Genomic DNA, 25,400 nt, shown 5'->3' with positions numbered 1-25,400 from the left:
ATTATTTTTTCCCCCCTATTTTTCTATCTTACTGCAGTATCAACTTGTTCTGCTTCCTCAACAGCAGTGTATGTTGTTTCCAATTTTGCTTCTGTGCAGAGGGCAGCATATGTGCAGACCATAAAAAAATGGTGATAGGGAAATCGAAAGGGAGGAAAAAAGAAAAAGGATCACAGCATTAGGATGGCTATCTCAGATGGAAGACCTAACTCTGGCCAGATTTAATCCAGCATATCCCGCTGTCACAAAGCCATTGCTGTTGGACAATACTTCTATGGAATTTCTTCAGATTTATACAAGTGCGGCAGAGAGCAAGATGTGCTGGGAATTGCTCTTTTGATTCTCTCAGCATCCAGGGTGGCCTTGATGTCTAATGGTGGGGCTGAGGGGCTCGTTTGGGACAGCAGCGCTGATCAGAGTGCTTGTGGTGTGTGCTCATACCCACTCCCCTCACTCTGTACCTGTTGGAAGGCGAATGGCAAACTCAGCAGGTGAAGATGCCCTTACAGGTGAAGGAAAATTTTGTCAGGTATTTCAGGTCAGCACAGTAAGCATCAAAAGGGGCTGCTTGTAAGACTTACTGAGTGAGGCTACAGCTACTGGATCAAACAAGTCTTCTGCACTACTAGTACCCATCGGAAACTACAAAATCTCATTTGAAGATTATAATTTCTTCATCTCTTGATGGAAGATAGGTTCAGTCCCTCTATAATCCTTGGTGGCAAAGGGCAGATAGCTCTTATTTCCAGAGTATTATTGCAGTGCTAGGTCAGGAACTCTGTCTTCATTGTCTTAATTAGAGCTTTACTTATGCATGCCTTTTAGATTTTGTCAGTCTCTGGCTAGCATAGCTTTTAACCTCCTTTCAGTGTCAGATCCTACTGAGCCATTTCACTTTACATCAATTTTTCCACCATTACAGCCTTCATTTCAGCTAACTGCATTTAGTTAATTTGATGTCATTTATTTGTACAATGCCATTTATAGTCAAAGTATTGTAAGTTTTTTTTTCCCTGAAACTACCGTACTTGTCTTAAAATTCAATTTAAAGTGTCTTAGAATTTTAAAAGTCCAATTTTATCTAATTTCCTTGTCATTCTCATTAGGCAAAGGGGTTGCAGAAGTGGGAAGAGGGATTAATCTCAACACATTTGATTAATCTGCACATATGCAAGAGAGAATACTAAAGCAAGAGGCTGTGCAGGTCATGCAGTGCCCTCCATTCTCCACTAGCCAGCAGCATATTTATTGCCTAATTATGCAAAGCTAGGAGTTAAGATACTACAAAACTAACCAATCAGTTTCCCAGGGTGATATGTCTGGGAAAACCATGTGAGCAAAGGGATGGCTATAATTTCCCAACTCCTGCTGGATACGAGGAAGGCATGGAAATACATCCACTTGGGATGTTTCACTTAAAAGACCTACACATATAATGAGTATAGCTCTGGTTTTGAAAGGCACGTTTACATGAAACACAACCACCTCTTCCTGTGTGAAATGGCTAAATCATAAAGTCATGATTACCTGTGTGGTCTTGGATCGGTCCAGTTTTGCTGGTCAGGATTGCCCACTTTAAATCCACCTGGTTGTCATGCTCCCAGTGGCACAAAGTCTTTTGGGATCCCCAGCCAAAGGCACAGTTGAAGTTGTATAGTGGCAGCTCTGCAGGGGAAGAGGGAAAAGGAGAGAAGAAATGTGATTAGCAGTTGCATAATTCAGATTTTGTACTTCAAAACTGAATGCATGCATTTGGCCACCAACAGAGCCATTCCTACTTGAAACTCTGAGGAGCTCTAGCAAGAGCAGCCCTGCTGGGAAACAGATGAAGAATGACTATTTCTAGTAATTGATGTGGTTGTTTCTTGACTCCTTATGATCCAAATTTGTTTTTTTTTTTTGGTTATATTAATTCTTCTGTTTTGCCCATATTAGCTGATAACTGTGCTCTAACATACATGACTCAAAAGGAAAGCTCTGCCTTATGTATCAAATATATTTGCTGGTCATTAATATCTATTTGTACCATCACTGTGCAATGTTTTGCAACAAACCACAATAAGATTTGGACAAAAATAAGGCTGGGCAGAAATACTAACTGAATGTCCTTGGCAGGAAAGGATTTCTGCTGAAATGTGTACTACATAGCTTCAGAAAGGAACTTATTTCAAAATCTTCCAGACAGTTGAGTAGGCCCACAAGATGGCAGCATTGAAATGGACAAATCGAGACAGAAAAGGGACAAATGTGGCTGATTGCCAAATGAACTCAAAATAAGCTTCAAAACAAGCTCCGTGTAAAACAAGGGAAGTCTGGTATTATGGTCAGGATGAGATCATATCTTGATTTCAGCTTCAAATCTGCCCAAAGGTTTAATACATAGTAGCTTATTTTCTTCATTAGAACTTGGAATTTGAGAGGAAAGATTATACAAAGATAGCATATAAATCCCTTGCACTTCTTATTTTCAGAAGCAGTTTGAAGTCTTCTGGGCTTTTGGTTCCTACCCTATTGGCATGAACATTTACCTCACCTTGAGGAATGGCAGCTCCCAGAAAAGCAACACCCTTCCCACAGCAATGTGACCAAATCCTGAAATCTTTTCTCAGGCATGACGCACGCCTTATTAAAGCAATAACTTAGGTTTACTTTAATGGGATGTTTTGTGCAAGTATGAACTAAGAACAAAGGACTCTGTGCTCCCATCAATATCAGCTCTAGGGGAAGAACTGTGTTATTTTACTTTCTTGCCCATTATTTAAAAGAGCCAGGAAAGATAATGTGGCCCCTAGAATGTGTTTTGTTTTTTGTGGGAAAATATGAAGAAATATGGGAAGTGTGTTGGGACCTGTGGCTGGCCAGAGCTTTGAGGTGGAGCGGTTCCAGTCTGAAGAAACAAAGAGCTCCAAGCAGTGAGCTGCCTAGGGAAGGCTGGAAAGGCTTTTGAACTCACAACCCAGATTTTAATGGAAATTAAAGCAAAATAATAATTTTATCAGCACAGAGAAAACCTCAGGTGAGAAGGTTGAGACAGGGTGGATATAAAAAGGGTTCATCTATCATTCTCTCCTTGCCTGCTGTGTCCTTGTTCAGAAGGTCTTTGCTCCCAGACACAGTTTAATCTCAACTCACTGGATTCCTGCATCACAGCCACTGTGCCCTCTCCCCTCTGGCCCCTAGAAAATTTCTTTCTGTCAGCACAGAGGTCTGAGCATATGGCAGCTCCTGCCCCTCTCCTCTGCCTGTCAGTGCCTCGGCTGTGCTTGCAGCATCCCTCGTGCTGAGCCCTCATTCTTTGCTCCTTCCTTTCATCTGCCTCCCCCTCCCTCCCGCTGCCCTCCAGAGGGGTCTACTCCACATTGTCACGAATACAGCATCCTAGCTGGGAACAAATGAATTAAACAGATAATGTCTGGCACAAGAATTCAATGTGGAGAAAACGTGTTTCCTGGAGGACTCTGAGCCTTTCTAGGAAAGGGGCAGATCGCAGTGAATAATCTGTCTGTGGCTCAAAATGTTGAAGAAGCAGAACCCAGTCTGTGCACACATGAGTGCAGGGAGGCAATCCATTATGTTTCTTTCTTCAGTATACCTTTTTTTTTTCTTTTCTTTTTTTTCTTTTTTTTTTTTTTTTTAGACAATAGGGCCATGATCAAAGACATCTTGCCCAAAGGGGGACATCTGAAAATCAAGGGGAGTTTTTAAAGAAACAGAGTGACATTGAAATGAATTAAGGGGTTTTAAATTTGTGAAAAATAGTCTTTCATTGTCAAGGAGGCCTAGGGAGAGCTATATTGCATGGCTTTGACATCAGAGCCATGAAACAGAACTTTAGAAAGGTCTTGGAAAACATAAAACAAAATTAATCTTATTAATCCCACAGGATTATATCATGCAAAGGTAGTGATAGCCTGTGTGGTATTCAAAGCACAAGAAAGGAGAACAGTGGTAGATAGATCACATCAATCTGAAGATATCACACAGCATAAATGAGCACAAAGCAGAAAGAAATTGAAAGGACTGGTATTGTTCAACTTTGAATAATAATAAATAGCAGAAGAGACAGTAGAAGTATGTAAATGGGTGAAGAATCCAGAGAAGGAAGATTACATATTCTGTTTTCTTCATTTCATAGACTGAGAACTGTGAGATATCTATTGAAGTTCAGTGTGGATTAAAGGAAAAAAATTTCATATATGCTGTGAGCGATACTTGCTTCCCTTGAATGCTGCTAAGGCTGAACACAATTCAAAGAGAACTGGACACTGAAATGGATAAGGAAATATCCAGAACTTAATTGTTAATTCCAAAGCACAAGGAGTGACAGAAGCTTTTTGCTTCATGGTCTGAAGCCAACTCTGAACATTTAGATTAGAAGGAGAGTTTCAAAGCCGAACTAAATTTCACAGCACCATCTATTAAAGAATTTCTTACACTTTCATTTGAAATATATAGTGCAGGAAATTGGCGGAGAGCCTAAGTCTGATATGCTTTGGCCATGCCTGTGTTCTTTTGGCTTTGGACTCAAAGACAGCATGGTGTAGCATAAAAATGAACTTAATTTCCATACAGAAGTTAATGATAATCCCCTGAAATCAAGCAGATTTTGACCAATAACCTGCTTGTTTTCTTAAAGGTGATTTAGTTAATATGTTCCTGAGACAAGCACAGCAACAGGACTGAAGGTCAAAGGCAAGGCATTTCAGAATGCTTTTATTGTATGGGTTCCCTAAACATGCCATCTCTTACTGTCTGTTCTTATGTCTCTCCCAATGCTTCTCCCAGGGACCCATAAAAATTAAAAATAGACCTGCTAGTCAATTAGTAATAGACACTTGTAGCATCAGGATGGGTTCTCTAGTTGTACAGATGACAGATCTGCCCCAGCAAAAGACAGAAGAACTCAACAATAGTTGAACCAGTTGAATAGTTCAACCAGGGAGCTGCTGCAGTAGCCTGAAGTACGCTACAGGCAATCTGTTCTCTTCTTTGTCCTTGAACTATAGCTTTGGCAGCTCTGCTAGAAGGAAGAAAAGTAGGGACAAGCAGAATTTAGTGGGCTCTGTAGCGCTGGCCCATTTCCCTGCTAGCACAACTCTCCTGCCAATAAGATGATTGATCTCTGGTTTGTGCATATCAAGACAATGAAGAAAACCAGCTAGTATGTAATCAAATAGCAGTGGTTCAGATGAGAATCTGAGAGGGAGGTGTGACGAAATCCCATATGGCTTTTTCTAAATGTAGGGTACGTGATACTGAATTAAAACAGACTTATCATCTCAAAGAATAACCAACAGCTGTACTTCTTGACCACATCTTGCTCACAGCTGGAACCATTACTGCACATGAACAAGAAAGTCATTTGAAAATCTAGTTGAGTGAGTTTCTTGTGAGTCCATTAATCTTTCATGGCCCACAGACTTTGACATAATTTTAAAACTCCTCCAACAAGAGGCAAGAAGGAGCATGATGGCATTAAATATGCTATGAAAATTCTCTACAGGATGCTTCTGCCAAAAGGTAAATCAATATTAAAATGGGAAATTACAAACATAATTTGGACCACTTCAAAGTAGTACATTGGGTCTGATTTCTATTTGCATTTCACCTCTTTATACCGTCTATGCTGGCAGAACAGAATTACCTTAAATGATAGTAAATGATAATTTAAACTGCTTTAATATCCCTTTCTTGATGCAAAGTCGTCCTACCATAAATGAGACTCAGATCTATTTTGTATTTAAATGATTTCTTAACATAGATTTTAACCTCACGATTTCTTAGTTATATTTTTCTGAATTAGCTATTACATGTATGAAACCCAAGATACTTTAAATTTTGAAAAGTCTTCTCTACAAAGGGCTGAGCTTACACGCTGAGAGCACATAATGTAAATAAACAGCTTGCTTTATATGTAAATAGCTAAGAGTCAAGCATTTCAAGTAGTCCTTTGGAACTGAAAAAGATGTATTCAAAAAGACTAGATGCTGGTGACTCTTAGGACTGAGAACTGAATGGTATTTACCTCGACAGACAGATTTGCTATCAGCATCTTTTTAGTTTTGAGGAGGAAAGTAGATAGATCCTTTCTTAAAAAAAAAACCAAAAACAACAAACCCCAAACCTTTTAACATTAGCAATTTGAAATCATTATTCTTTTTTATTTTCTTTTAGTTCAGTCCCCTTGAAACTAACTGCAAAAGTCTCCTTGATGGAAAGCTTGTTTATACACGGAGACTTTTCAGCTATTTGTTCTTGACTGCTTCCATAGTGTAAGAAAGCTGTCTGGAATGGGATAATCTCAGGCTTTGCCACACACAAGCATGTTCGTCTGGGCTAATAAGATTAGGGGTGTTTGCAGGCTTGAATGCAGGCAAGAGGACAGCAATACATGACATTAGGACCTATTGCAGAAGTGCCTGGGCCACAGCAGGTGCTACTACTGAGAGGGGTGTTAAATCTCTGTCCCCAGCCACCTCGGCACAAGATGCTGCAGCCAGCACTGCCATGGTGTAAATCATGTAGGGTTACCTGCAACTGACCTGGAATAGCTCTTTGACTTGGAGCTCACCATGTACCCCAAGTTGTATTAGCATCTCAAGGTAAACAAGCCTGTAGAGGGAATTAAAGCTGAAGCTCAATGCTCAGTTCTTGGTGTGTTAAATTCATTCCTTGTTCAGACTGGGAATAGCTGAAAGAACTGGAGTGAACTGATCTTCAGCTAGCGGAGGACCAGGGGAGCCCTGAGCACCTCTGTAACTTCAGGGACAGCTTAAGCTGTTATTCATGCTTGCTGTAGAGGTCCCTGCTGCATGGCCCCTCCCTCTGAGATGCTGCCTTGTGCCAGCCAGGTCCAGCAGTGCCCCTTCAGCGGAAGAAAATGCTTCCACTTTGTGCCAGTGGGGTTTCCCCATATTGAGTGAGGGTAATCCTGGTTCATTTTTGGGAGTTTTCTGGCAGCTTTTCAGTGAGGGATTAAGAAGCAGCTGGAAACCTTTATGTCTTGAACTGGAGATTCTGGAAACCTTATTCTTATCTATTAGCATCTGACTGATCTTTCTCTCTGATCTTTCCAATGTACTGCCATGTGGGAGACTGGAGCCTGGGATGTGAACTTGTCCCTTATTCCCCGGAAGGAAACAGTTCCTACCAGCACAATGCAGGGAAGTAGCATGGGCATGCCCTGAAGGGAACTCAGAAACTCTTTTAGTAGAGAAAACACTTGGCTCATCATGGAGTAAGCGAAGGTGGTGCAGGAGGGAAGTAAGGAGAGAAATTGAAGATGTTTTAATCTCTGGCAGAAACAGCCAATCTATTGCTGAAGAGTCCCATCCAAGCCAAAGGTGTTAAACACAACCTGCAAACGCAACTGGCACCAGGGAGGAGGGAGGAAAACTTGCACACAGGTACATCTGGAATTCACAATTTGTTTAAATGCAAGAAGGTAGTTAAAAAAACTGTAAAAAAATCCTTTGTTTCAGCAAAACAGAAAGCTACAATATTATTTCTGACACAAAAATGTAAATGTTCTACTCTGAATCCACTGCACAGCATCCTTTCTTTCCTCTGCATCCCCTACCTTTTCCCAGACTATGGGATCAGCAGCAGCCCTGTAGCCCTTCAGCAGCCCTGGCTGGGGAGGAGCAGTGGGGAGCAGCTGCCCTCCTGGTTCTCACTGCACCCCTGCTCCACAGCCTCCCTCTGCTCATAAAGCAGGGCAGAGCTTGGACCAGTGTATGCTGACTGAGGCAATGGAATGACCCTGGGGACAAATTTTTAGGGGAGTAAAAGTCTTTGCCTGTGCAATATCAGAATACAGAGTCTGAGTGGGCATAATGTCTGAAATAAGTCAGTTCTGTCTCTTAATCAGGCTGACACCACCAGTGTCCTTTAGGAAACTTTTGCCTTATTAGTTTTTTTGTTTTTTTGTTTTTTTTGTTTTTTTTTTTTTGTTTTTTTTTTTTAACTTCAGGCAGGAGTGAATTGTGTCACATGGCTGAGGAAACAATGATAAACACTTACCCACCCTGTTAATAAATCACTTGCAAGACTGTGCCTAACTGTATTTAATGGAGGAAATGGGAGTAACTGAAAACTGACCTCTTTACTGCTCCACAAGTATGAATGCAAAGGATTTTAAACTAGTGCTCGTAGTTTTTGGAGTCTGGGTTTTCTGCCCAAATCTGTCCCCTCCCACACTCCCAGTAAATTGTACAGGATATTAAAAAATGGTATGAAAGCTGTGGAAGCAGCAAACTAAGGATTTTAAAAGCTGCTAGTTATTGTATTGATTAAGTAAAAAGAACCTGCTGCCAGTGACAACTTGTTTTTCCCTTTTCAAGTTCATGGTAGCAGCTTATGTAACCCCATTTTGGGAACACGTGCTAGAAAACAATATATTAAAACTGCCAGCTCCCTGGTGGAGAAAACTGGCAAACTTACTTGTCTTACTTTTGTAAAACCATGGATAAAAATAGTGAGTAGGCCTGTGTGGCTCTGTTTTTGTTTTCCCAGAGTTTGGAAACACACTTTTTGTCAATGACATGCCACATTTAAACAGAGTGCACTATGTGATTAAGTTAGTTTAATTTTGTCAGTATTTGGCATTTGCTGATGCAGAAGGAAATCTTGTTCTCTGCTGTGTCTACATGTGGATGAAAGGAATAAAATATTTACTGTACAGAGCTGAGAGACCAGATGCTTCTTTACTTCAGAGACTTTTAGGGAATGGGAAGTCAGGAAGTGCTTTAATTCATGATTTTGTCTCTGATATGAAATTCGGGTATGGAATTTATTATGTTTTTGATAAGAATTTTTTTTACCTGGTTGTAATGTATTGTCTATTACAGTTGGCTTTTCTGTATTCAGCACCGTAGTACCACCTGCAAAAGAAATTATGCATATCATGATACATGGGACACAACAAAGGACACATCAGTCATTAGGAATATCCTATATATAAATCTGAAATATTGCCATGTACATCACTGAGTATGTGAGCTAAAGCATGAAAGTATGACAACATATGGTTTCCTTTATCAAAAGAGAAAGCAAGAACTCAGCATTAAATAAAGCTGTATATCTTTGGAGACCTTACAAACACCAGTTAATTAATGATCACTATGCCCCTGAGGCTGTCCTTGTTTTATAGTCCCAAATTTGCTCCAAATCACATGGGAATTCAGCATCTGATCTCTGTAGCACCATTCACCCCTGATATGTTTCTGATATCAGGGACATGAGACCAGCTCACAAGCGAGGTGCATGGGAATTGCCTGACTTCAGGTTAAAGTCTAAGGTAGGTTGCACTTCTGTCTCAATGAGCAGGAGGAATTAAAGACTTCCTCTTTGTCTTGTCCCTCAAGCAGATGAACAAGAGGTGAATGGGGTCATGGCCCCCTCCTAAGATCATTAGTTGATATTTTAAAAATACTTGACTTTTTAAAGCAAGCCTCATATTGATAAAGGAAACAAAAAGTAAATTAGCACAATTATAAATGCACAGTGGGATGCTGATTACCAGTCAATGGCTTTTCTTTTCTCCAGCAAGCAAATGCTTAAAGCATTATAGAAAGGGTGACTATGAAAGCTTCCAATGAGAGTGAATGCCCAAGCTGTATCAGCTTTATGTTTGTGAGAATGATCTGATGGGAAATGCTCTATGCCACGCAAATAGAGCAGCGCTGTATGGGGTCCAAATAGAGCAGGAAGGAATCTGGCCTACAGCACAATTACAGTTAATTGCCAGGGAGGTTTCATTGTCATATTAACATATGTGCAAATGCTATTAGGGAAGTGACTCTTAACTGTTGTACCCATGAGGATGCAGGCACTACACTCACAGTGGCAGTGGATAAACGAGGACAAAGCCCTAATGAAAAGCCCCTCTGCCCTGCCCTGTTGTCCTTAATGGGTCACAAGATTTACATGCTTTGATGAATTTGGAGGAAGAAAAGAATATTTACAATGAAATGATTGGCAAAATCATTCTGGATTTTAGCATTTTAAGTATCATCATGTGTGTAGCCCAGTGTTTCTACAGTGTCCAGAACAACTGGACGTGTACTGCTTGAGATTTCCAGGTGGTGTAGTAGTAGACGATAGCTGAGTGTCCACACTTTTGTAGAAGGACAATGTAGTAACTTTCAATTTTAGCAATTGAAATAGATTTAGATTCCCAAAAGAGCTGATGCTCAGGAAGGCTGATGGCTGTTGCCTTGTCCTAGAGATTATAAACTGCTCCCTATGCACAACCTACAAAATTTGCCAGAGGGAGTTTCTTCTGCTCAATAAGCTTTCCCTTAGGAACGTGTGGGATGCAGTTCTAAGCTCCCTGAAGTGCAGAGGCTATGAGTGAATAGAGAAGGTGCTTGCATAGGTATATCTTCTTCCTCTCACACAACCTCCATCTACATGAAATACATCTCTACCTACTAGGCTTTGCAAGCCAGCCTTGAGTGCAGGGTTTTGCAGGAAGACACAGTGTTTCCTGACCTGGCTCTTTCCTTTCAGAAAAAATAAATAAATTACTATGTTTAGTAACACTGAAATCTTTCTGAGATACCTTAACACAATATAGACTTATTTTATCAGAATCCCTGCAAGGCTGTTTTGAAAAAGAGTAAGATTCATCTGGGACACTGATTTGAAAAGCAGTGACAGGGAATGTGCAGTGTCTTTTCCACTCAAGAATTTTTCAGTTTATGGTTTGCAACATGCATTTACAGGAGACACTGGCAAAGCTCAGGATGGGTTTGATGCTGAAACCACACTTTCATTTTCATCTGCTGGCAGATGTTCTACTTGGCTGCTTCCAAAACCCCAATCTTTAACCTGCCCAATGTACTCTTGGACAGCTATTGCCAGGTTCTAATGCTATTTTATATCATGCGTGTAAGAAGAAATAAACATATATGAGATAAGCATGCCAGGCAGCAGTGATGAAATAACTTGTGTCACTGTGCCCAGATATAAGCTCAATTACTGCAGATCTGATACCAGAAAGTCTCATCAAACAGAGCTTTGTGGAGCAAGTGACCTCTAAGAAGAGACCAAAAACATAGTGGTGCAGTGTCAGCTGCAACAGTGGGAAAACATGAAAACTAGCAAGCTTCCTCCCTTCCAGCTGCAGACCCTGTTATGTCTTTCTCTCTGATTTTTCTGCTAGTGATGGCAGCTTGGAGAACATCAGCCCCCCTTGTGACTGTAATGCAGTGGTTGTGAGGAAGCTCACGGGAATATTTCTGTCCATGTATGTGGATACATACTTTGATGAAACAAATCTGCTTTGATGATGTCTGGGAAAGGTTTGGGGCTGAGATTTGAGTGCCTATACTAAATTTTAGATATGGAAGCATATACCTATCTTGAACCTGAAAAATATTTCATTTTGAGTTCTTCAGTCTCAGACAATAAACCTTAAAAGGTTTGTCCAGCTTTTTTCATAATAAAAGGAAGTTTGATTAGGACATTTGATTAGACACAATTCCTGCTCAAAGAAATTGCCCTCTCTTCCAGCTAGTCACTATGATTTGCTTCAAAAATTACATAGCTGAGAAAACAATCACAAGTATTGTCATATGTAAAAGGCAGATGCCTATGTTTTGACAGCACTGACAATACAAACTGCATACCAATGCCCACTTATATTGAGTGATTGAATCGGTGCAAATGTTTAGCTGATAACTGGTGATGGATATGAGCTACAGTGAAGCTGCAATGGAATGAGGATGGTTTCTGCACCTGTCAGTTGGTAGTCATCACCTGTGCCACTGTGACAGTTTGCCTGGTCATCATCACATTCATCCACGGGTTTGCCTTCAGAAACAGTAGGGACAGCAGTAGGAGCTGAAACAAAACCCAGTCATTCAGTTAAAATGTGCTGGAGAATCAGCATGCAATTGGCAGTAATATTTTGATGAGCACCATATGCTGCCTTCATGTGTTGTATCTGATGAAAGGAGCAACTCTACTTTGCAGGTTAGCTGGTACTTCTTTGCAACAGGATGTGTCTGTTCTGCCTTCTTGCTCCAAGGTGCTCAGCTGTATTTGAGCAAAAGAGCAACTCAAGAGCTGGTCAGCAAAGCTCTGGGCTGTATATTCACTGGCTGATGAGTGTTTCTACCAACGAAGAGCGAATGCCTGGCAAAGCAGAATAGAATAGGCTTAGGGTGGGGTTGAAAACCCCATCATTTTATTGCAGGCCAAAGTGCCTGTGAATGGACCTGTACAGAGAAGCAGGAGAGGTGCATGCTCAGAGTGGTAACTCTCTAGCACCCCCGGCTTTCCTGAAGAAACCTTGCTGCAGAGCACTTGTAAGAGAGGAAATCTCTGAGCAGAGTCCTGGTAACAGTGGCAGGAAGGCGGTGTGATGTAGAATCCCTTCGTGCTCAATGAGGAGATCTGGAAGGAGTTTCTTTTGTTTGCATTGAAGTTATAAATAAGGCATCAGTGATGTCAGTCATCCCTCCCGGCCACCTGCCTGCTTCTCATTGGTGATGACTTTCCGGTAGCTGCTGCATAACCAGTAAAATTCTGACCTTTGTTATTAGAGTTGAAAGCTTGAGAACTATGCAAGGTGCCAGAAAATATATCTATACCCTCGTATCTGCAAAACACACCACATCTGGAAAATCAGAATGCAGATACTTGAGGTTATGTTTACATTTATGTTTTATGCTGCAAGTATAGTTCTCTGACTTAAGATAACCACTGTGGGAATTCAATCCAAGCTTTTGTCCATTCTCACCTACTGTTATTTTCATTAACAATGTTTTACTCTCATTATGAACTATACAATAATGCATCCCTTCCTTGGATTCTTCTTTGCTCTTCTGCTGACCCCAGAGCCTGCTGGCCACAGATCTTATGCACTAACATCATGCCTGAAAATGTCAGGAGGGATGGTAGTTGCTGAAGTAGCTGTATTCTGAGATGAAAGACAGCCCTTTAGGACCCTAACCTAGGCTTTACAGGCACAATCTAGCCCTAGTTAAAGAAACGGGGCTGTACCTACTATGAATTATGCAAAATTTCTGTTACCCACATTTCTTAAAAATCTCCCCTGGGAGCTCCCTCTAGCTTTCTGCATCAAGTTAAGTTTCTTACCTTGATCTTTTTGCCCCTGTATAGCCTGAAGCTTGCCTACATCTCTGCCATCATTTCATATAACCCCCCTGAGATGCTTTGAGCAGACAAAACTTCCCCTTGCTCGTTACTGCTGGAGACCCGATTTCTACTCCTGTGACTACCTCCATGCTTCTTTTCTCATCTCAAATCCTTTTCTGCTCAGTAAATCTCAAGTGACTTCTCTTCATTCAATCTCCTCCTTAAGATACAGTTATACTACAAAATTTTCCTATTATGCTTTTCCCACAGGTAAATGGGAATTGACCTCACTTGTCCATGGGTGACCTACAGCTGGTCACCTTTCAGAAGCATACAAGACAAATGCAAGTAGATGTTTCCCAGGGAAAAAAGTCATACTTGCTGCTGCAGTTTGACTAAAAGTAAAGGTACTTTGACTGTCCTGTCTTCTTTTCTGGTTCCTCCATCTTACTAAGCAATGTATTCTTCTAAGATGGTCCACTGACCCAATTCTAGATGCCTAGGTGGCTACTGCAGCCCTGTGGTGCAAGAACTTGGCCCACAGGTTGTGAGTTTACATAAAGCAGGTGCTGGATTTTCTTTTTTCTGAGCAAGTAGCACAATAGTCTGCAGGAACTAAATATTCCCACAGGAAATGAAGGCTTCCTGCAGGAACTGGGAAGTTTTTTCAACCTCCCCACTTTCCGGGCTAAGTAAAAAGCACACTTATTCAATCTGGCCTTCACTAAAAAACAACTCAGAACTCATCAGTTCTCACAGTTAATGCATCCCATTCTTCCCCCTTGAGGAAGAAATGGTGTGAAAGAAATGGAGGCAAAACAGTCAGTTCTGTTAATCTTGGGAGCCTGTTCAGCTACTTCTATGCAAGGTATCATAGGAAACCCTGAATAACATGGTTTGTTATTCTGTGTACTGTTAAACTGTGTGGTTTATAAACCATGGTACTACACCATCATTCATCAGATAAAATAATAAAATACACAGTGTGATCTCTAGTTACCTATGAAGTTAAATAATTATTGTTTATATAGCAAGAATCAAAGCTTGACTTTGTGTTGCAATCCAAGGATAAATGTCTAAACTTTGCTTTTCTTGGTCTTTTACCACCTACATACTCTTGCAAAATTAAAGTTTGGTAATGAACAAATAGGCCCCTGCCTGCCCCTCCCCCCAGAAAATATCATGGAGCCTGCCCAGCCAAGTACTCATTGCCTACTGTAGTGTTATGTTTATTGCAACGCTCCCTCTGCATTCTCAGAAAACATTTCTTTCAGGGCTGTATCACAGTAATACAAAATATAAGTTCCTGTCTTTATTCTCTCTTAATTGCTCTATGCTTCTAGAAAGTATAATCATAAGGCTGCTTAAGGGAACAGAAAACCATGTGGAGACTATCACCGTGATTCAACAAAGGAATGGGAGAAAGAATAATACTTGTGCCTTGGGCATATTGAAACGTCTGCAGAGAAGGAACTGATTAGGCCAAGAAACAGCACTAATGGCATTCATGGACACAAGAGCCCGATGTGCTGCCTGTACAGACACAGCAGTATTCAGCAACAGTAGTCCCAGTGGAGAATGCATTTATGAAAATAATAAAGCCCATTCATCTCTAGCAGAGCAATTACCTTCGAGTTCACAGCCCAGCAGCTCCATTCTCAGCCCCAGTCCTCCGTGTGTGGCTCTCTCAGGGTAGACACGGATGAATCTCGTCGATACAGGTTCAAAAGTCCTCAGTTCAGGTGTGTCATAGTTGGTGTTGCCTTCAAAAGTCTGCAAAACATGACAAATGCTACTTGTTAAAAATAATCTTTTACCCTTCATTCTTAAGCCTTTGAATTATGTGAGTAGTGGACCAGGTTCTAACTGCTTAACAAGTGTCAGGCATTCCTGTTCCAAATAGGAATGGAAAATACATGGTTAAAGCTTCTCAGAAAAGTAATGCATTTCATTTTTAGAATATTCAGTAGCAATCAATCCATCAGGGTCATAACAAGAGCTAAGTGTTTAATGAGACATGTTTTTAAATGACACTCTGATCTGAGGTTTAACTGGGTGACATTTGCAACACTTCTCAGGGAAAAAATGGCTGAGGTGAAGATTCTGTCACCTTTAAGTGGTTACAATAATAATCCAACTATTCAAGAGAAAATTTCAATCTGATTTCCCCCAGTGATGGAGTTTCACAAGTTGTAGTTATTTCAAAAGGCATAAATTAAACTCCAGGAACAGTAGCTGCAAGAGTTCTTCCAGTGTGCCTGCTATTGAATAAGAATGAAAAGAAAGAAAGAAAGAGGAAAGCTGCTTCCTGACAAAACTGCAATATAATCTAATGGGAAAGACAGGTCAGCAAATGTACATTTCAGACAAAAATCTCTCCTCTGAGTTGCACTCCAGGTTCTTCAGCCATAATGCAGCTCTCAATGGCATTTGTTTGATACCTTCAGCTTCTCTTGTCAGTGATCCTTTGCATATAAAACAAGTTCTAATTTGTACTTATAACACCACCTCAGGTGCCTCCACAGAGAAGATTGGTTCTAAGAATGAATTAACTTTACAAAGAAACAGTCCTTGCCAAGAAAAGTTTATAATCCAACAGAAGCAAGAGGAGCTATTTTACCCTATTTTATGAAAAATTCCACAAAACTTTAGAATATCATGTAGAGAAAAGTACTCTAAAGTATAAAATCTGAAAATGTATATAACAAAGAAGTAAAAGTGAAGTATTTTCAACATTTATTTTCTATGAATTAGGTAAATGAAAAGAAAAAAAAAAAAAAAGGATTAGAAGTGCTATTTGATACTTCCAACACATAGCTGCAAAGCCTGAAGCCTTCTTCAGATAGAAACCACCACTATGAGGGTGGTAACACTGGAACAGATTGCCCAGGGAAGTTGTGAATGGTCCCTTCCATCTTAAACTATTCTATGATTCTACAATTTTCAGTGCAGTCCTAAAAGCCTTGCTTGTTTCTGCTCTGTACCTCTAATCATGGTCCACAACCCCTTCTGGCTTTTGGTCAGAGTGCCAGTCACAAAAGCCCAATAATGAGAGGAGACTACGACCAATTATACTAAAAAAATAATTTCAACATTAATACTTCTGGTCCTATTTCCCAGGGGAGATTGTACTTCCAAGGTGGTGGCTTCAAGGGGCAATGGCTGACCTGGTCTTCTGCCAGTGCTTGGAAGACAGTTGTCAAGAATTTACATGTAGGAAGCCTACATGTCAGATCTAATTAACATGCAATTATACACTATTATATTTGAATAGCAATACAGTGCAAAAGATCAGGATCAGAAAAGCTAGCTACCATATAGGAGAGAATGGATGCCATTTTATGGGTAAAAAGTAGACAGACACATGTATCTGAGGAATCTTTGCTTCTTTTTTAATAGTAGTCTTAATAGCAACATATAATAATGAAAACTGTTTTACAAAAGACATCAGTACTGGAGTACTGACACATAGACATTAGAATTCAATAGGCATCTAGAGTTATATTGAATCATAATTATATTGAATCATTGTCCTTTGTGGTGCAGAGCTGCCTCTGATTCAATTTTGACTGTTCATTTAAAACACGTACTGCTATTCTTTGTGGAGGAGGAGAGAGGAGCATATAGCAAAACTTCATTTTGTGAGTGTCTTTTTATACAGGTGATGCTTTATTTTTGTTAAAAAAATTATAATAAGTAATAGCTAAACAAAAGAGAAGCTAAACTGGTGAGAGGAAAAAATATTTTCAAAATTAAAAAAAAAAAATCAAAAATAAAAATGGTAGAAAAATTTAAAAAGGTTGTTCTGAATGGCAGGCTAGTCAGAAGTTTGTTGTACCAAAAATGATGAGAGGAGGTATAAAAAATCAAAAAAAGTCATCAGTAGATAAATGGAAAGAGGAAAGAAATATGAAAGAGAAACATGGCTTTATGGAGTAAGCTTCAGTAAGACTATGGAGAAGTAATACAAATTGTGTCTTGAAATGAATATGGGGTTCTGCATGGTTGTTTGAAGATTTGAGTGATGTTCATTTCTTTGAGTGTTAGAGCTAGGCTAAAGGGGGAAACTAGCTGCACATTCAAAAATAGCAGAAAATGGGTCAGTCACAGAGGAAAGAGTAGTAGTAGTCTTAGTGAAAGGAGCTGCAGGCATGGATGACAAGATCATGTTGAGAAACAAGGTGATCTTTCATCCTTTGCACATATTCTGTTATGATCAGCTTGAAATTGCTCTTTCTTTTCCCAAAATGCTGTTGTTTGTTTATTGAAAATCAAGACTTTAACCAAGTGAAACGATGTGTTTCATTTCATGTAACAGGGTTGCTCCTAATCCACGTTCCTGCTGTGCCTCATTATAGCATGCTGTCCCATCCAGCTCTACTTATGTTTAGAAATATTACATTCCATTATTAACATTTTAAATCTCTCAGACTCCCAAATCATAGGATTTATCTGATTCTCTTTAAAGAAAACTTGTGCTTTGGAAGAAAGTTTCTTAAATGTATCGAATTTTTTGGAAGGATTATAATTATGCCACAAGAGATTTGAATTCCAGCCCTCTCCATTCCATTAATCTTGAAAGTTAATTTCTGGTAGTGATGAAAGCTGAGGATGGGCTCAGTGTGTTAGCACACGAGTTTTCTTGTCAAACTGCTAACTTCTGACAATGATGGCAAGTGCTTGCATTAGGAAACAGAAAGCCATGCAGCAGACGGCACACTGCTTTGAAAGCATATGGCATTATTTTTTTCCCTCGTTGAGCCACAGTGTAGAAGTACATGTCAAAACAACATCTATTTTAGAAAGAAAATGGTTAGATCCCATTGTTGATTTACACTCTCTTCACACTTTATGATAAAGTCAAAACTCATGGTAACAAGAGAAAGGAGCTGACTGCAAAGGCTGAATTAATTTAGTTTTAATCCCTAAAAACAAATGATGAAAAGTGATGAGAAGTGAGAAAATGCAGACATATTCAGTGAGATTAAAACAGGAGAGAATGAAGTCCAATATTTACCAAATGTGCCTGGAAAAGCTACATCCATGGGCCCACTCAGCTTTTCCTTTAAGGAAACACAGGTTTGTCCAAAGGATGAGTCTATATAGCAAAACAGCTTTTATATCTAATTTTCAGACTAACTCAGCTGAGATACAGAGCCACTCTCAGGATACCCATCTGCCAAGCCCTACATCAAGCTGTCTTTTGAGACAATATTTTTGGTATATGACTCCCTGGTCATCCCAGTACTACAGCACTGGCTGCTGAAGAGGATTCTATGCCCACTGGTTTCCTCAAGGAACAGGATATATATAATTATATATATAAAACTAAACATTGGTTATGCTTCTCAAGGCAAAAATGCACTTACTGAGCAAGTATAACAGAAAATCTAATGAATGAGATTTGGGGTAAATAAGCTAAACAGTCATGTCCTTGAAAGCCTACATTCAAAAACAAACCAAAATGTTTACATTCCCAGAAAATTTTCTGGGCCATACTCCTTTCCCTTGGCATCTAATCTAACAGTTCATTTGTCCCTCCTCTGTAAATGTCTTGCAGGTTCTGCTTTGGAGCTATGAACCAGCTGATCTCTTTTTCCCAAGTTACCTCCAAAGTGCTTCACTTGTGGCTGCCCAATAGTATTTCTCACTCAGGATGGTATAACAAGTCAAAAGAAGAGTCACTTTCCCTCAATGGGGCTTGGATCAGATCATTACAGAGGAGCTGTGAAGCTCTCAGAGCAATCTACAGGTAGCTCAGAAATGCAACAGGTACCCCATTGAGTTAAATAACACCATTCTCATTATACAGCTCAGGAAAAAAAAAAAAAGAAGCAAAGGCAAAGTGTTCAGTGTCTCAGTTAAGTTCATTCAGTGTCAGTGGAAAAACTGCAGATCAAACTCTACATTTTTGTGAGTGTTGCATATTACTTTACATGGGATTTTAGAGTAAACTAGGGCCATAGAGGCACTGCCCTTGTCAGAAATGAAGTCACAATTAGCTGTTGAATGAGCAAAAACTTTGCCACAGAGGGGCAGCTCCTGCCCTCAGGCATGGTACTTTTCTGGGAAGTACATGGGCATGTCCTGGGAGTCCTGCTTGGCTTCACCTGAACTGTGTTCCAACGAAGGTCAGAGGTAGAAGTGTAAAAAATTAATGGAAGGTGGGGTTTTTTGTTTTTCTTTTGTTTTTTTGTTTGCTTTTTTTGTTTTTAGTGCAGGTCTGTCCTCCTTACCTTTATCTTTTTCTTGCTGGAATCCATGATCATTTTCCAATCTGATCCATTATTGCTGTATCCAATTTTGAATTTTTTCATGAATACTTTGTTTTCTCGGTGCTTGCCTCCTTGGACAATTATGCCTCTCACTATTTTTTCTTCACCAAGGTCAATTTGAAGCCATTCATTTGTATATGGATGAGTAGTTGGTGGCAGTGCCCAACCTGAACGGCTTGTTATGAGGCGAGCATTTTCTGGGATCCAGTTTCGATCTACTTGAGTAGATGCAGTAATCTGAGAGTCAGGAATGAGCCCAGATACCATACCAAGCATCCCAGAGCAAGGGTAATCTACAGAAGAAAAAAAAATAAATTAATCTGAACAAGCACCAAAACAGAAACAGGACATATCAGTCAGCTCAACCTTCATAAGCAATTACTTCTTTCTTGTATCCAAAATAATCTTTTTGGATTTGTATATACTTTTCATTTGCTCAAACTTGCACATCCTAGTTTTGGCAGGAAGTACCAAAATACCACAAGTATTTCTGGCTTCATGGGAACCAAAAGGATCACAAAACTCTATTCTATTCTTGTTTTTTGTTATTCTTGCTCAGGCAAAAAGTGCAAGAGTCACATCTGAATTTGTGAATATTGCCCTAGAGAAAACTTCCAAAATGAGTCAAAGCTTGGTTGCAGATTACTTAATTTTGGTAACATTGGAAATTGAAATCTTTTATACATTCTGCAAAATACAATTTATTGCTGTGTTTGATATTTCCCTATTGTATTTCTTTGGTTTATATATGTGTCCCATGGTCCCAGATAAATAGAAATTAGAAGCTGAAAAAGCTGCTAATGAGGAATGAAGATTTCCAATATCGGATGTAACAGGAGTTCTCCTGATATTACCTTTATCTAATCTCAAAAGATTTTATAGAATGACCTCGATATCTATAATGTAGTAATCAATAATTTCATTTTCCTGCTTCCTGGAATACAGTCCTAAGAGACATTTCTAAGACTAAAGAACCACTTTAAGGGAAAAAAAATTCCATAGAACTATTAAAATTTTGTGCAAATGAATTCTATTGCTATAAAACAGCACTAGATACATTTAAAGAAAAATCAGCTTTGTAAAAAATATTAAATAATGAACATTTTATTTAATCTAAAAATTGTATTTTTTACTTTAAAAATGCATCCATTCTGTAGGAGTTACAGAAATCCTAAACCTACAAAAGGACTTATAAAAACTTTCTACTTCTGCCTACTTCCTACTTTTTTTTTTTTCCTGAGATAGTATTTTGATGATAATGAATGGCTTCTGCTGTTACTTCAGGAAGCTCATTTGAGTTATTTTGGTACTTAACTCTTCAATATAAAGGAGATACATTCCAATACAAGTCACTAGCTGGAATCTGACTATAAATGTCTGCCTGCTTGACTATGCTGCAGATCTAAGGGTTTGTACCTGGCAATGCTTTTAAATCTAATTATGTATCTTTGTTTCTTTAGAAACCCGTTGAGAACTATCTACAAACAGAAGGCATGAGTGAGGGACTGGAGGGTTAGGAAGGAAGATAAGATGGGAATTTGAAAGATACCCATATATCTCATGTGTTTTGCACAAAGCTGTAAAATAACTGCAAGAAAAAAACCTTGTTTGTTTTTCACATAAGAAATTCCCTTGGCATTCAAATCCTTCCCAAGACCTACCTGTTATCTTGCAGCCATAAACTTCAAATCTCAGTGATACTCCATTTTCCCAAGACACAGGTCTAATTCGCACAAACCGAGTTAAAACTGGTTTGGCAAAAGGTCTGTAAACAACATCAGTGGGATTGCTATTCCCTTGAAACACCTTTGCATGGAAAGAAAAAGTATGTATTTGTTAGGGTTTCTCTTTAATGGTGTTTATAGTTCTGTGCTTTACAAATAGCTATGTTTCAAATCTACCCAGGGCTTTTTTTTTTAGGAGGGAATGAGACAAAAGATTGCAAGGGAAACTATTTCATTAAAGTCCTATCACAAGTTTTACAGACAGATAAGCTTTGTTTTGAGAAGAAAAAAAGAAGACGTAAGGTAATGATACTAAAAAATACTTGACACTTGCAGAGCCCCTTAATACACCATAACACTGCAGAGTGGACCAGAGAGATCAGGGACATTTTGAGAGCAGGAGCTCACATGATTGCAATAAGATTCTGTCTACTCCCTATGCTGGTGTGTTCCTAATGCCCAGATGTATAGGCAGGAATGGCATACACTGGTCTTTGCCACCCAAGGACTGTCATATGCTGGAAGAATCCCTCAGTGCCCAATTAGGACACTTTTATTCCCTGTAATTCATAGAATGGTGTAAAAAAGCTACAGAGCCTCCAGTCTGAACTAAAGGTTTGGATTTCAACTAGACCATGTAAAAATCCTATATGGAATTAGGATAAAAACAAATGTTCTTTTGCTGTCCTTGGGCTTCGGAGTTTGCAGAGTGTATCGTGCAAACCCTTCTTTGTTAACCTTCCATTTTTATGTCCTTCTTAACAAGTGCTCAGTCTTTCTTTCTTCTTGGATACTGAGATGGAAGACTATTTTAAATCTACATAGCAGGCTCTATGATTTTCTTTGTGTCCCCTGAGGCTAACAGTCAAATTATATGAACAATGAGACTTCCACAAGAAGGGACAAGATTGTGCTGTGCTTTCATGTTGAGGATCCTGCAGACATGCTCCTTCCTAGCAGAGCTGAAAGCTTGCAATGTTCTTGTCCAAAGAAGGTGATTCAGTTTCCTGCTTCTTCCTCACGTAGAGAGTTCCAATTTCCTGTTGTTTGCCATGGATACAAACCCCTCTCCTTTTATGGGAGATTCTCCCATTTCTTACACATGCTGTCTACTTTCCTGTTTGTTACTTGCAATAACTGCACTAATTTGGAGCAGGGACCAGCAGCACACAGCTGTCAACTCATCAGGTTCAGTTATATCTCAAGTAGTTTAATAGAGTCTCCTATCCAGAAAGAGATTTTAAATTGAACTACATTTCTTTTCAGCAACATTTTTACTCTGGAAGGACCTGCTATAGATTTCTCAAGGTCTGTATCTGACAGAGGAAATGAGTCTTTTCTCAGAAGTGCAGAACTTGTCATGCTTAGTGCAACACTCTTCTGAGGCTGCCTTGAAGAGATCTGGGCTGCCTGACTTTGTTGTTCCTTCAGTAGCCAACTCTTCTTAACATTTCATTTGAATAAAGATAGTAGTGGGTTTTTTCTTGGTCTGATGAATAGCAAAATGTTTTAGAAACCTGTTTTTTTTTATAAACCCACTGAACAAATAAGACAGGCTTAGAAACTGTTCTTAATAATTAAGGACATCATGTACAATATAAATGAATGTAAAATACACTCTTGGAAAGTTTATAAAATGAAGCTAGTAATGAAAATCAGGCATGGTCTGCTTTTGAAAGAGGCATTTGTTCAGATTACTGGAACCAGCCACAGTGTTGGCTCCTCTTGTAACTTAGGGCAAGTCAGTTATTTTACCTTTATACATCATTACACAGTGCCCACATTGTGGCATTTGACCTCCTAAAGTTCACTCTCTGTAAAACCAGGATAATACCTGTCAAAGAGAAGCTTTCAAGATTATTTTTTTTACTGTTTGACAAAGGGCTTCAAAGAAGAAAGATGTATGTGTTAAACACTGCTACCATTTTGATTAGATAAATGTGGTGAACTTGGCATAGCACTTACAGATGAATCAGGGACAAACCAGTAACCAAATATTTAGAACTAGATATGGTTGCACTGATAAAGTTTGATATGACAAATATCTGGGTCCTCACAGAAGAGTCACAAAAAAAGGGTGTTTTGAAGGGAGGCACCACAAAACCTTTCCAGTTGCACCAGTCCCTAGCAGTCTCTGGGGATGCTCCTGATCATATCCTGATTGAGGTGGGATGGGAGGGAAAGCCTCACTGGGACTATTTATATAAGAGTTGGAGCAGCATTGACTTGTCAGTAATGAACTGTATTTTCATGGTAATGGATACAAGGATTTTTATTAGGAGTGTCTAAAGCTGTTTCACTGGGAAGTCATAAAGAGCAAATATGATGATGAATGGAAAGGTGATAAAAATCTATAAGGATGGAAAGATATGCCTAATTATCTGCCTGCATGACCTCTATCATTAAGATACTTGAAGTCTAACAAACTTTCTAGCACTTCTGCAAGACAGCGTGGCTATGGGCAGGGAGCTGAGGTGCTGACACACTGTATATGCAGATGAAAAGAAGAATTCTTATGCATATTTTGCATATATGCATGTTTCAATTTTTTTCCCTGTAATGTTTTTCTCAAGGTCACACAGAAAATCTCTGGCAAATTGGGATTGGGTCCAGGGAAAAGACCCAATCCACTCAAATTGCAAAGGGTACAAGAGATAGGGCAGCATCTTGCACCCTTTTTAGCTGCTCTGGTCTTTGGACAAACAATTTATGTGGCCCAGTGCTACTGACACAATATCTGCCTTTTAGATTTGGTATATTGTTAACCCTGATCATGCTGATTCAACCTGTGATACCTTAATTGTCTTTTTAAAACATCTTATAGTAATTAAACTGGTCAACATCTTATTTCTTGGCTGAAGAGAGGTAAAAGACAAAAGACTTACAACAGGTTTGTTTCCCTCCTTCAGTGTAATCCAGTCCTCTCCATTGGAGCTGACATCCACACGGTATGTTTTCAGATAATATTCTTTCTTTGTTTCTTTTGAGATGGCTCCCTGGGTCCCAATTCCAGAAACAAAGCGGAGAAGGCCTAGATCTACCTGTGGCAAGGAACAAATTGGGACATGAGGACAACATGGTAAGAGAAAAACAGTAATGCAGAAGAGACACGCCCTCTTCCACCCCATGTTTTACAGAGATAACAAGGATTTCATATGAAGGGAATTGCAGCATATTGTTGGTAATAACATAGCCTTATTTTCCTCTTTTGTAACTAGCTTCGTCACAGGAGACAAGGACATTTGCCCAGAGAATCTTTCATCTATGGTGGAGGAACCATAGAGCCTGTCAGTGCGAGCAGGAACCACCAGGCTCCAGACAAGTTACTAGAGAAGTTCCTCAAGGACCAGTCTGGTGAACAATCTTACTTAATGCTTCCATTAACTACCTTGCATAGATGCTGAAGAAATTCACTGAGGACACAAAGCTGCAAGCAAGGTATTGTGAATACAGAGAAGAATCAAGCAGTGAGAACTGAATGACACTGAGGTCTGGACAACTAGAAATAGGATGAAACTTTATATTAAAATATCAAAGTCATGCCCTTAGGGAATGGTAACAAGAATTCTGCTAAAACCCAGGAACTCATCACTTGCAAACAGAAGAGAGAACAGAAGAGGAGAAAAGAATCCTGTGGTGTATTAGTTAGGCACAAGATAATCAAGAATCACGGTGTGATTTTGTTGATAAAAAAGCAAATGACCTGCATGTACCATATGATGTATTTGAAGAAAACAGAAAGAAGTATTAACACAAGTTCAGTAATTCTGTTCCAACTGTCAAAGGTAGTGAACTTCACTTATTAGAAAATAATGGCATTTTGAACTTGCTGGAGAAATGAGTGCTGTGGTGTGCACATGAATGTATGTTAGAGACCTCCTTTTTTCTTCACTCATTCTCCACCTTTCTCCTTCTCACATGAAGTTACATTGCAACTAAATGGACAAGTATTTTGGTTTAGCCTTATCTCCCATCTCTGTTTCTTCATCTGGTTTATCATGTGGTATCACAAAAGATGTATTGGCATAGTTGGGAGGATGATGTAGAGTGCAGGAGTGCAGCTACTCAAATCAGTTCTGCTGTCAAAAGAAAGCTTTGTCCTTGTCCACAAAACCAGATGCCAAATGCCTGAAACTAGGCACAAAACTTCCTCACAGCAAGGTTGGTGACCATAGTTTTGAAACACCTGCCATTTCCTTAGAGCCTTTCTTTAGCCAGAACAGCAAAGCAATTATAATAAAATTTGTCAACCTCTTTCTCTGCAACTAGATCCTTCTGCTTGTTTCCTAAAGCA

At 39.4% G+C, this 25,400-nt stretch overlaps 1 protein-coding gene across 3 annotated transcripts in view; it reads right to left on the bottom strand.

Annotated features, from left to right (window-relative positions):
* NRP1 (neuropilin 1) overlaps positions 1–25,400 on the bottom strand; it is a 108,840-nt gene that overhangs the window by 7,841 nt on the left and 75,599 nt on the right. For 2 of the 3 annotated variants that reach the window (XM_030445779.1, XM_030445780.1), the window contains exons 8-14: positions 23,992–24,147; positions 21,044–21,188; positions 19,344–19,675; positions 14,736–14,880; positions 11,743–11,847; positions 8,823–8,882; positions 1,528–1,665 (exon numbers count right to left, since the gene is read on the bottom strand). In XM_030445779.1, coding sequence (XP_030301639.1) covers positions 1,528–1,665; positions 8,823–8,882; positions 11,743–11,847; positions 14,736–14,880; positions 19,344–19,675; positions 21,044–21,188; positions 23,992–24,147 — 1,081 coding nt within the window. The remainder of the gene's footprint in view (positions 1–1,527; positions 1,666–8,822; positions 8,883–11,742; positions 11,848–14,735; positions 14,881–19,343; positions 19,676–21,043; positions 21,189–23,991; positions 24,148–25,400) is intronic. The other variant, XM_030445781.1, reaches the window with a different exon arrangement.

Source organism: Calypte anna, chromosome 2, assembly GCF_003957555.1.
Source record: "Calypte anna isolate BGI_N300 chromosome 2, bCalAnn1_v1.p, whole genome shotgun sequence".
Lineage (NCBI taxonomy): Eukaryota > Metazoa > Chordata > Aves > Apodiformes > Trochilidae > Calypte > Calypte anna.
The sequence above is the reverse complement of the archived record's forward strand: the minus strand, read 5'-3'. Positions and strand labels throughout refer to the sequence as shown.